At 34.7% G+C, this 11,399-nt stretch overlaps 2 protein-coding genes across 5 annotated transcripts; one reads left to right on the top strand and one right to left on the bottom strand.

Annotated features, from left to right (window-relative positions):
- Nucleotides 1-299: 299 nt before the first annotated feature.
- Nucleotides 300-4,771, bottom strand: LOC149927273 (copine-3-like). 2 transcript variants are annotated; one of them, XM_090159351.1, is made up of 15 exons: nucleotides 4,447-4,771; nucleotides 3,883-4,377; nucleotides 3,639-3,818; nucleotides 3,414-3,488; nucleotides 3,187-3,348; nucleotides 3,060-3,120; nucleotides 2,957-2,985; nucleotides 2,204-2,299; nucleotides 1,808-1,897; nucleotides 1,681-1,740; nucleotides 1,483-1,616; nucleotides 1,309-1,415; nucleotides 1,026-1,251; nucleotides 789-933; nucleotides 300-688 (listed from the first exon to the last, which is right to left on the bottom strand). In XM_090159351.1, exons 2-15 carry the CDS (start codon nucleotides 4,360-4,362, stop codon nucleotides 563-565), a joined length of 1,971 nt encoding a protein of 656 aa, XP_090015477.1. In that variant the 5' UTR covers nucleotides 4,363-4,377; nucleotides 4,447-4,771; the 3' UTR covers nucleotides 300-562. The 2 variants fall into 2 exon arrangements, with proteins under 2 accessions (XP_090015477.1, XP_090015476.1); XM_090159350.1 differs by having other exon boundaries at nucleotides 3,883-4,771.
- LOC149927272 (copine-3-like) lies at nucleotides 4,634-10,878 on the top strand. Of its 3 annotated transcripts, XM_090159347.1 has the most exons (12): nucleotides 4,634-4,785; nucleotides 5,660-5,923; nucleotides 6,224-6,465; nucleotides 6,539-6,718; nucleotides 7,761-8,090; nucleotides 8,402-8,497; nucleotides 8,564-8,954; nucleotides 9,021-9,154; nucleotides 9,376-9,467; nucleotides 9,533-9,677; nucleotides 9,745-9,885; nucleotides 10,200-10,878. In XM_090159347.1, the coding sequence occupies exons 1-11, from the start codon at nucleotides 4,653-4,655 to the stop codon at nucleotides 9,865-9,867; spliced, it is 2,130 nt and encodes a 709-aa protein (XP_090015473.1). In that variant the 5' UTR covers nucleotides 4,634-4,652; the 3' UTR covers nucleotides 9,868-9,885; nucleotides 10,200-10,878. The 3 variants fall into 3 exon arrangements, with proteins under 3 accessions (XP_090015473.1, XP_090015474.1, XP_090015475.1); XM_090159348.1 differs by lacking the exons at nucleotides 4,634-4,785; nucleotides 10,200-10,878 and adding an exon at nucleotides 4,835-4,950 and having other exon boundaries at nucleotides 9,745-10,184; XM_090159349.1 differs by lacking the exons at nucleotides 4,634-4,785; nucleotides 10,200-10,878 and adding an exon at nucleotides 6,098-6,154 and having other exon boundaries at nucleotides 5,834-5,923; nucleotides 9,745-10,184.
- The last annotated feature ends 521 nt before the right edge of the window (nucleotides 10,879-11,399 follow it).

Here is an 11,399-nt window from a genome sequence, read left to right as displayed (position 1 = left end):
CAGTAAAGCTATTTTAAAATATTATCTGGTTTACGCAAAAATTACAATTAACAGGCACGATTTACATTGTAATTCCATTAAGTTACTTGAGAATAAAATGAATTTGAGAATTAATTCTCTACGAAATATGTAACCATTTCAAACTTGATAGTTTGTTGAGCGATGGTTAGGGAACCTGAATCACAAACTACAAGTTAAATGGCAGTTTTAAGCACAATTTTTAATCTCAATAATTTAAAAATAAAATAAGTCAAATATGTTTACCCTTTTTTTTAATTTAAGGCTTAATTTAAAAGTACAAGTTAAAATTACAGATGTAACAACACTTATAAAATTGAAAATTTGCACAAAAACAGTTGCATTATATATTTATGCAAAACTTTGGCCGAAAGTGAGAGTAGAAATTGTACTTTAAAGTTGAATTATTTTGATACAGGGCTTTTGTATTTTTTTGAAGATAAGAGTATTAAAATTAGCTTTGGCTGCTTTGCAACGATATACATATTGAAAAAGGGTGTCCTCAACATATGAGATTAATCATTCTGTTCACACTACGGTCATTTTACATCGGCGGTGCTTGAGCAGTGTGCCTCGATGGCATAGGAGGAATATTGCGAAGCCTGTAATATTCCGTCAATTGTTGAGGAACTTCCGCTAATACTTCCTTGGCCAAATAAGAAGGGTCCAGCTGAAATTAATAAATTAATTATTTTTCTAGAAAACCCTTAGGCTGAAATATTATCAATAAAGAAATTTCAATAGCCAAGGTGTTAAATTCCATCTCTAACCTGCTTAAATTTATAATATGGAACAAATTGCACGATATCTCTCATGGCTTGGCTGCCATCCGGTGCCTTCAACAGTTCACCATCTCCATCAAGGAAGTTCATATTGGTAAAATCAGCTCTACCAACACCCACGATGATTATAGACCTAAATAATATATGTTAGACACAAAACGAATTTCTTTAATCTGTAGGTGGATTATAGCATGAATTTAAACTCATGAGAATAGAAATATTTACATGGGAAGGTGGGAAGCACGAACGATCGCCCTGGATGTATCTGGCATATCTGTTACTACACCATCCGTCAGTATCAATAAAATAAAATAATTTTCAGGAGTGGACTGCTGGTGAGCTTGTTGGGCAAAGCGGGCCACGTGGCCAATAACTGGTGCAAAATTTGTAGGTCCGTAAAGCTGAACCTGCATTAGGCAACTTTGATAAGCCTGAACTAATCCTTCAACCCCTGAAAAAATTACAAGAATATAGTTTATTACAGAAAAACCAAAGTTATTTGACTAACCTGCGCAAAATGGATTAGACATGTTAAAGTTAAGGGCAAATTCGTGGGAAACTTGGAAGTGTGGTGGAATTTTAGCTCCAAAACCAATAGCAGGAAACATTTTATCACTAAAATTATTAGTCAGAATTGTTAAAGTACTAGTGTAACTTTCTACATTTCAAAGATTGCGTATACCTGTCATAATCCTGAACAACACTGCCAACAGCCCAAATAGCACTAGTATACTCGTTAGGTTGATGTGGGTGAATGTAATGCAACGAATTAGGTTGCCGGGGATCTCCGTTCGAGGCAGTAAAATCTATGGCAACCTAAAAATTAAACAAATTAGCCATACATATAGTAGTAACTCTCTTTAAAAATTCTGAAACGTACTGTAAAGTTAATTTGAGTTCCACCAAATACGTAGTCTAGAAAACTATGTGCTTTTGTGATCTAAGAAACAAAACATGTTAAAATAAACTACAGAAATTCAACCCAGATGCGAGTAAAAATTACTCACTCTGCAGGAAGTCAAAATTAGTTTCCCGGAGTCTTTGTATTTACTCCCTTTTTTCTTCTGTTTCTTTATATTTATCAATGGAAAAGTTTTCTGAAATCATTGAAGAAACATATAATTTAATAATTATACTCAAAACAGCTCCAACATTCATTATTTCAGCCCATCTAGTTTCTGGAAAATTTTAAACTAAACTAAAACACACCTAATTTAATATTTTAATTAAATTATGGACAGTAAAACAGACTTGCAGCTAGCCTACTGAACACTATGCCTACCTTACACTTTTGGGACATGTTATAGAGAAGCCAAAAGTGGCTAAAATATTGGGTAAAACCATAAATAGTAGAGTTATTAGCCCAATAACATGGTACTTTAGAGTGAATAAATGGCAATTACCATTTGAGATTGTCCCTCCAACAAATCTCCCAGAGTAATTTTACATTCTCCAATGTAAGCGTGGCTGCCACTTGATTCCCAGTCGTAACAGGTAACCTGTGTAAATTTCAATTACTTTAATTAATAAAAACCAAGCTTAAAGAGCCACAATGATGTTTGAATTAAGTTTCTCAAACAAGTTCCAGAAATAGGCTAACAAAAATCCATAAATATGAGGAACTTGTTTTTCACCCAGATTTTTCTAACCAGAAGTATGTAATAATCTCATGAGAGAAGTGTACATCTAGGTCATAACAAGAAAACATCTACTTTCGCAGGTTCTAATTAAGTGCTTGTTCAGTGTCGTTGGCAAACGTCATAACTAAGCTACACATTGAAATGGCTGCCATGATATTTAATTTCATGTCACAGATCATGTGGCAAAACGACACATTATCCTACGAAATAATCACGAGGCTTAATGTCATGGCTGACCTATATGCGTTACCATGGCAATGAACAAAAGCCACACCCACGAGCAAACTATAAATGGGTGTGAAATTCCCAGCAAATAACACAACATTTATATTTATTCATAAAGCATATTTTCCATGATGTAAAAGATTCAATAAGTCACCATTTCTTTCAAAGGTATTTTGAAAAAGCAAATCGCGAAGGTACATGTTTCAAGTGAATAAGGAGATGGATACTTGGCTCTCTAAGCCATACATTGTATACTTCTTATTTCAATTATAATATCAAAGTTCCCCTTACAAATATTTCAGTTTCCGTATTACTGCCACCTAGAACATGAGACAAAAATGGACAAAGACTGAATTAATATCTCAATCGAAATATTATGGAAATATATTCAAACCTAGTGTTTGTTGTCGAATTTCAAATGGCCTCCAAGTTGGATTTAAGTTACTTCGAATGTACTAAAAATTACATGAACAATTGTAATTGTTATAGCAATATTAAGAAAAATAGACTAATAGTTATACTTCAGTCCGATGAACCATTTGTTTTTTCCCATCAATTCCCGCTTTATAGAACTCCAAAAAGGGATCAGATTTTCCAAACCATTCCTTATTGTCAAGATTCTCAGCTTTGAAAGAGAATTTTACAACCTCCCGGCTGTTAGTGTCTACTTCTTCAGCGTAGACCTTTAATATTAAAGAGGCTATGTCAAGAAATCTGGAGGCAGGCTTATTTAAAAAAAAAAGGTTACCGTAATTGTGCTAGTTCCAATTTTGGAGCCATTTTTATAAAGCAGTGGTTTTGTAAAGGCAGCTGATGAAACAATCTAACAGAAAAAAATTTATAAGACAAGAAAATAAACATTGCTGTAGATCTATATTTTACTTGCACAATTTTTGGATGCCTGTGCAAAAGCCAGCATCAGCTTTGCAGTTATTATATATATGTATAAATAAATAAGTCAAAAACAAATAACCTGTCCAAGTGTACATTCCATCACTCCGAGAAAGTCGTCATCGTCTAGTTGAGGGGTGGCATTATCAATATCAAAAACTTCAAATCTTAATTTCTGAGTTTCTTCAAAGAAATAGTCTAGCTTTATTTTACGACTAAAGTCGGGGTTCAAATTGTTTCTTATATTCTCCGTACGCCCTTTCTGAAATGACAAATATTAAATTAAGCGGGTAACATTTTACAATTTTTTTGGTTTTGCAACTAACCTCAATCCACCGATCAGTACACTGCATAGAACAACGGACCATAGGATCCGATTTGGATAGCACATCCTTGTCCAAAAGGTTTCTACATTTTATGGAAAGTTCAACTTGCGTCACACACGCAGCGGTTCCTCCTGGAACTGGTCCACCCAGAGCAGACATATTTGGCGGAAAATGTGTAGCACTAGGATTTGGCACAGATTGGTAGCCTGAGGATATTGTTTGTTGAGGGTATCCAACTGGGGGTAATTGAGGAATGTTTGCTAAAGGACCACTTGTATGATAAACTGGAGGCGCACCATAGGCCATAGGAGCCGAAACTTGAGGATTATACGCTGGTGGAGGGGCTTGTCCCGTTACGTAGCAAGAATGATCTTGCATTTGGGGTACATAGCCTCCATATCCTGGTTGATACACTGCTTGAGGATTTATCTGTGGTTGTCCATGTACCGGATACATATATCCACCAGGAGGATATGACATTTATGGAATTATTTCCTTAATATTTAAGCTTCATTCAACTACTACTACTTAAGCTAACAAGAATGATCAAATAATTCCACTTACTAGCGTTTAATTCCTTTGCTTTAGTGTCTCAAGCCTTGCTAAAATCACGACGTCTTCTCCGTTTACAAAACACAAGATGATAAAACGTTATCGGCCTACATCCGTAACTAGTTCATTATATTCGTTTATTACAGCGCTGTTGTAATCTCTTGAAATCGTGAAATAATACCGTATATTTTACATGAAATGTGCATGACGTAAAAAGGATGACAGCCCCCTTCTGCGTCATCAGTAGCGCCCGCACTGGCCGCACATCATGTCAAGGTCGTTTAGACTCTCGTGACTTTCCGCCACTCACCCCTCCGTCGCCTTTGGTTCCAGTAAAGTCCGGGAATTCGAGTAAGCTACGCAACGGTGAACTTTGATCTATTTGGCAATCGTCCAGAAAATACCTTTAAAATGTCGTTGTAGACGCACGGACTATCACACGCAACATTAATTTTTCTAAAGTTAGTAACGCATAATTTTGCTGATCGAATTGACACTCGCACGAAGTATTTAACGGTAATTTATTATAATTTCAATAATAAATTTAAATTTTCTAATAAATTGGAAAAATGCAAATACTTAAAGCTTTGTAGGCAGTTGTTTCATTATAAATAAATTATGCGGTAGTGTAACACTGAAAGTTATAATCTAAGAATGCCATGTGAAAAACCTAGCATGATAACAAGAATGGTGTTCATAGTAAAGTGAAAACCACATGGGGGAAGGAATGGTTAGGTACCAGAATGCTAATAACCTGTAATTGCTTTGGGGATCATTGAAAACAATGCCAATGAACACACCCATCTAAATTTATTGTAAAAATTTACTATAAATAATTTTAAACCACTTTTGTAAAAAAAAAATTATTGTACAAAAGTGGTTTAAAATTATTTATATCTAGTTTTATGTACAAGACTGTCCTTCATCACTTATTACTATAAAAAAATAAAAAATAAGGGTTATGTATGAAATATTAACATCTTTCTAACCATTCAAATTTGTTGTTGTGCGCTATATTCTAGAAGCTTTTATTGAGAAATTGTTATTCCATGGTTACTTTGTATGGCTGGAATATAGTCGTAAAAAGGCAGTGTCCCAATTATCTCAGCATAACATACAGCATAAATTATAAATCCCTGATGAACCATTAAGGTTCTTCCCGACACCTATATTTTGGGTATACGTATAGAATAAGTCATCAACTAATTGTTATAATGCATTTCAGACTCTGAAATCAACATGTCTGCTTTCCCACGTAATGGGGGTGGATATCCCATAGGAATTCAAGGTGCCCCTCCCAACTATCCTTTCCCTGAACCTAGCAATTCCACCGGAGAAGGTCCCATTTCGGCGGGATACCCCGCACAAAGACCTCCAGGATTTTCACCAGCATCAAGTGTAGAGCTTCCAAACTATTCAAATCCAAATAGCCCCCAAACCATCACCGCTCCTCAATATACTTACCCTCAACCAGAGCCTTTTTCTCAAGGTATTGGATCTTTTTTTTTCCAAAACTGATATACATTGTGCCTTTCACTGGGTATTGAGCCAAGTGGAACGCTGGATAGTTATTATAAAATTGCACTTAATGTTTTTTATTTATAGAAGCTTTTCCAATAATAATTTTTATTCAAGTAGCTGATAAAAATATTTTTATTTGTAGAACTTTTGTTTAGATGATTTTGTTCTTACATTCCTTTTGTTTTCTTAACTGAAATGAGTAATTATATTTGTAAATTTTACGGTATCTTTTTTGAAAATGAGCTAATATTGTATTTATACCTCATAGACACTCAAGGTAGTGCTGGTACAACTCCAGTTGTTGGCTACCCTGGACCCCCACCAACAGGACCTCCTCCCATATACCCCGGCTCACCATCGAATGAAATACCACAAATGCCTGGTGAAAATTCATGCGCAACACAAGTTGAATTGTCAATTCGTTGCGCTAATTTAGTTGATAGAGATGTTCTATCAAAGTCAGACCCCATGGTTATTGTCTTGATGTCCTTTGGTGGACGATGGGTGGAAGTAAGACTTGCTCTAGATAGTTCAAACTACAACTACGCAAAACCCATCAATTCATCCTTATCTAATTTAACAGAAAGGCCGAACCGAAAATATACGAAATTGCTTGAATCCGGAATTCAGCCGCAGAATACGACTGGACTACTTCTTTGAAGAAACACAAAAACTTCGCTTTGACATTTACGATATTGATAACACCACTACCACTCTATCAGATGATGATTTTCTTGGAACTATGGAGTGTACTTTAGGACAGGTAATTGTGTTTTACTTCCCTCACATCAAATTTAACCATAAATCTATAAAATTGGTCCATAATTGAGAAATGTTTTACTGATGTATCACACGAGATAAAATTTTCCGCTCACGAGACTCTGCCAAAAGCTAAGTGTGTACGAGCAACAATAGGTCAGCAAGACTTTTGGTCTGCTGACCTTCAGTCTCCATGTGATTTTTAAGTTACCATGTTGGGGGACTGGAGGACCAAACTGTTGATTTCAGATCCGCTGAGTATGGCACTGGTCTCCAATGTTTGCCACAACTAGTAATCTCAGGCCTCCAGTCTCTGCAGCGACTTTCGGTCTCCATTTCCCACCTCCAGTCTCAGCAGCACCTTTCACTCTCCGGGCCTCCAGTCTCCATAGGAATTTCAAGTCTATGGCTTCGGAGGTTGGAGACCAGAGCCATTCAATGTAAAATAGCATGAATCCTACTGTAGAGTCTGTGTTGCAAGTAGCTCTCACAAAGGAGACATACATCCTGTAGTGTGACCCACCGATTATGTTCAAACTCGGGGGATTGGTAGACCTTCATGAATCATGAAAAATCCTAAAGGGAATTTATTCAATGGGCAACCGTTGTGCCATAGCAACGAAAAATGTTTATCACAACACAAAATATTAAATTTTCCCATTGAATATAACATGGGATTTTGATCTCAAATTGATCAACAGTTAATCAATTTTGATGTTTTTTTTGTCAATTTCTATCTATTTTTTCTATTTTTGGCATTTTAGAAATTTGTTAAAGTTTTTCACAGGGGCGGGGTGCTAGGAATCGGTCAGAATCCCATGTTATTTACAATGGGAAAATTTCCATTTGTTGTTGTCAAAAACATTTTTCGTTGCCATGGCAAAACAGTTGCCCATTGAATAAATTCCCCCGAGTTTGAACAAAATCGGTGGGTTACACTTCAGGATGTCTCCTTGTCAGTAGTAATTTGTGTATATTCAAAATTGGAAATGTATACTCAAGGACCAATTTTATAGATTTTTATTTTATAATTTTAATCCTTCTAGATTGTTACATCGAGCCCATTAACCAAAGCCTTGCTTCAAAGAAATGGAAATAAAATGGGAAATGGTTCAATTACGGTTTATGCAGATGAGGTTGATCATGTAGGAAACAGAGAAGTGATTCAGTTTAACTTTAAAGCTGAAGGACTTGACAATAAGGATTTTATCGGAAAGTCGGATCCTTTTTTGGAATTTTGGCGGCCTCGTAGAGATGGAACGTGGCAAATGGTTCACAGAACTGAAACAATAAAAAATAATTTAAACCCAGTTTGGAAACCTTTCGAGATAAGACAACAACATATTGGAGGCAGCAATTTGGATACTAATATTTTGGTAAAATAATAATGATGACATAGTTTTTTTTTAGTGTTTGGGTCCAAACTGATATGATATCAGTAACAGTTACTAATATCATGATTTTACCAATTAATCAGTTGGCATCTAAAATACTGATTAATTGGAAGAACCTACCAATACCGATTTTCTCAAATATGAGATGGTGCCGCTAACTTTGATCAATATTAGTTTACAATTGCCATATCTGTAAAAAAGTCGGTATTGGTATTAGTTGTAACTCAAAATCAATATTATGATATCAGCCAACATTTGTTTCTTTTTGGTCTGTTATACTTTTCGGTTTTTAGATTAAGTGCTATGACGAAGATAAAGACGGCAGTCATGATTTCATAGGCGAATGTCAAATGACTTTGAAAGACTTTTTGGATGCTCAACATCAACCTGTGGGTTTGCTATATTCCTAAATGATGTTTTTATTAGTTTCTGAAGATTTTTATTTCAATCTTTAGAAAGCGTGGCCTTGCATTAATAACAAGAAGCAACAAAAGAAAGGGAAAAACTACAAAGATTCTGGGACTCTGATATTAACTTCTGTTAGAGTCACAAAATCTCACAGCTTCTTAGATTACATCTTTGGCGGATTGCAGATCAACTTCACGGTTGCGATTGATTTCACGGCTTCCAACGGGGATCCCCAAACCAAAAATTCATTGCATTATATTCACAGAAGTCACCCAAATGAGTACACAAGCGCAATTTATGCTGTTGGAGGCGTAGTACAAGATTATGACAGCGATAAATTATTCCCAGCTTTGGGTTTTGGAGCAAAAATTCCTCCTCATTACGTCGTATCTCACGAGTTTGCTCTAAACTTCAACATGTCTAATCCATTCTGTTCCGGTAATAGCTTTTAAGCATCATCAAAGTATAAAAATAAACTTTTAAAAAAATAAGATTTTCAAATAGGTGTTCAGGGCTTGGTTGAAGCCTATCACAATTGCTTAATGCAAGTTCAACTGTACGGCCCGACAAATTTTGCACCAGTAATTAATCACGTAGCTAGGTTTGCCGAACACGCCCATATGAGACCAACCCCAGAGGTACGAAGGGTTTTCCACTCAATAATGTTGTTACGTTCAATATTGTAACGAAATTACTATATTCAGCTCTTTCTGCATGAATAAGCGCTTCAATATTTTAGAACAATAGTATTAATAAAATATTAATGACATTAATAAGCCGTAACTATATCTGGCATTTTAAATGTTTTTAATATTGTGCACAAAACACTGATTATAATGCTATGAGCCTCCCGTTTTAGAATTACTTCATATTGCTAATTTTAACTGACGGAGTTGTAACTGATATGCCCGCTACAAGCAGAGCTATTGTGAGGGCGTCTTATCTCCCGATGTAAATAATTTTGAAATACAACGAGCATATTGCAATGGACAAATATAAATCTCAAAATATTTCAGGTCCATAATCATAGTGGGTGTGGGGAAAGCGGATTTTTCCAACATGAATTTTCTTGATGGTGATGGTGGGGTATTAAAATCTCCAAATGGAACTCAAGCATTGAGAGACATTGTACAATTCGTACCCTACTACAAATTTAAGACGGTAAGAATTACACTCTAGTGCCTTGATTATTTACCATTGGACATTCTATAAATTTTATTTTTCTTAGGTTGATTCTTCATTCCTGGCAAAAGAAGTATTAGCTGAAGTTCCCCAACAGTTGACGGAATATTACCGACTACGAAATATTCCTCCAAAGAGGCCTATACCTCAAATCATTGCCCCAACGTAGAGGAGTCGGGTTTTCAATGTAATAAATTTATCACGTATTACCATATCTGTGAATTCTCATTTTTCTCTCTAATCCCATTTCGTGATGCAAATTATATTTTCTTCACTCTAAAGCCCAGTATTTTAAATGTAATTTATGATGATAATATTAAGTTTTCAAAACCATAAATGATACTCAAAAAGATTTAAAAATTAAATGCTATTTTTAACTGCCAGCAGTTGCAGTTTTGAATCAATTGATGTATACTGATTTTAAATACTCCGATTTGAGAAATTTGAATGACACAGCCTGAATATACTGATATTATTGGATGAAATTCTACATATTTTTAGATTGAAAGAGAAATTTAAAACTTCAAAGTAGAGAACGAAACATATTGAAGATATAAAAACTATAAAAAGTTAAATGTAGATATAGATCCCCTATTTTTAGAATTAGCTAATTAGATCCCCATTTAAAGATTATAAAACTTATAATATATGCCTGATCTCAACGTAAATTTTGGTTTTATCCAATTGTCATTGGTGCTAATCTATTTATTTGCTATAAGCAGTATTATGTATCATAAAATGTATTAACTTAACGAATTCAGTAACTCTTACAAAAATATTACAAAAAGTAGCTGGTTCAGAGCCTTTCAGAAAATTGCTAAAATATTTGTAAACAAACGATCAATATATAGTACCTCATAAAATTAATAATCTAACCATAATTAACTTAGAATAATTTTTTCATAATATGCAACTACGAAATTAATACAAATTTTCTTAGAATTAGTACACACACCCAAAAGTACTTAGGAGAGAGCTTATAAGCCAGTGAGATTATAAAGTGCTTTTATAGAAAGAGGTACAAGAGGTTAAATTGTTTCCTTTTCATTCATGAAACGTTTGTTGAGCGGCAAGCGTGAGCTAAATATCTGATTTTTTATAAAATTTAGCTTTTGAAAGACAATTTTATACGAATTGCTTTTGAATTATTGGAATTTTCTTGGAATAATGGAAATATTATGTAAGATTTTAAATAAAACATTCATTGATAAAGCATAATTTTGGTTCTTAGTTTATGTAAGAATCTAATGTACACAAAATATTTACAGTAACTTGTACAGTGTATTACGCGTTCTGTGTCAAAATACCAGGAAAAGTAAGTTTTATGTTAGATGGTAGATGATAGCCCAACTGCCCCAACCATATGGAGATAAATTCAACATTCATTAACAGGAACCTTTCAGCCGAAGTACAGCGTTTTATCTTAATAAAGATAAACTCTCCATTTTTTTATTTATTTGAATAGTTTATGGTTCTCTTTAACTTCAAATTGTGTATTTTTTTTGTTATATACTAGTTTTGACTGCAATAGAATTTGACCTTGAAGGATTCGAAATGGTTTGTAACTTCTTTCGACTATCCGTAGACGCTCACGTAAACGTCATTAGACTGTAATCGTCGGAGGAATCATTGTCGTTCGCGTAAACGTCATTAAAGGGACTTTCAAGGGGTGGGGTGCATTTGGCCGACTGCTCATATGTC

This window comes from Leiobunum rupestre, chromosome 9 (genome assembly GCF_980474605.1).
Source record: "Leiobunum rupestre chromosome 9, qqLeiRupe1.1.hap1, whole genome shotgun sequence".
Lineage (NCBI taxonomy): Eukaryota > Metazoa > Arthropoda > Arachnida > Opiliones > Sclerosomatidae > Leiobunum > Leiobunum rupestre.
Note: the sequence above shows the minus strand (reverse complement) of the source record. Positions and strands in the feature narration are given on the sequence as shown.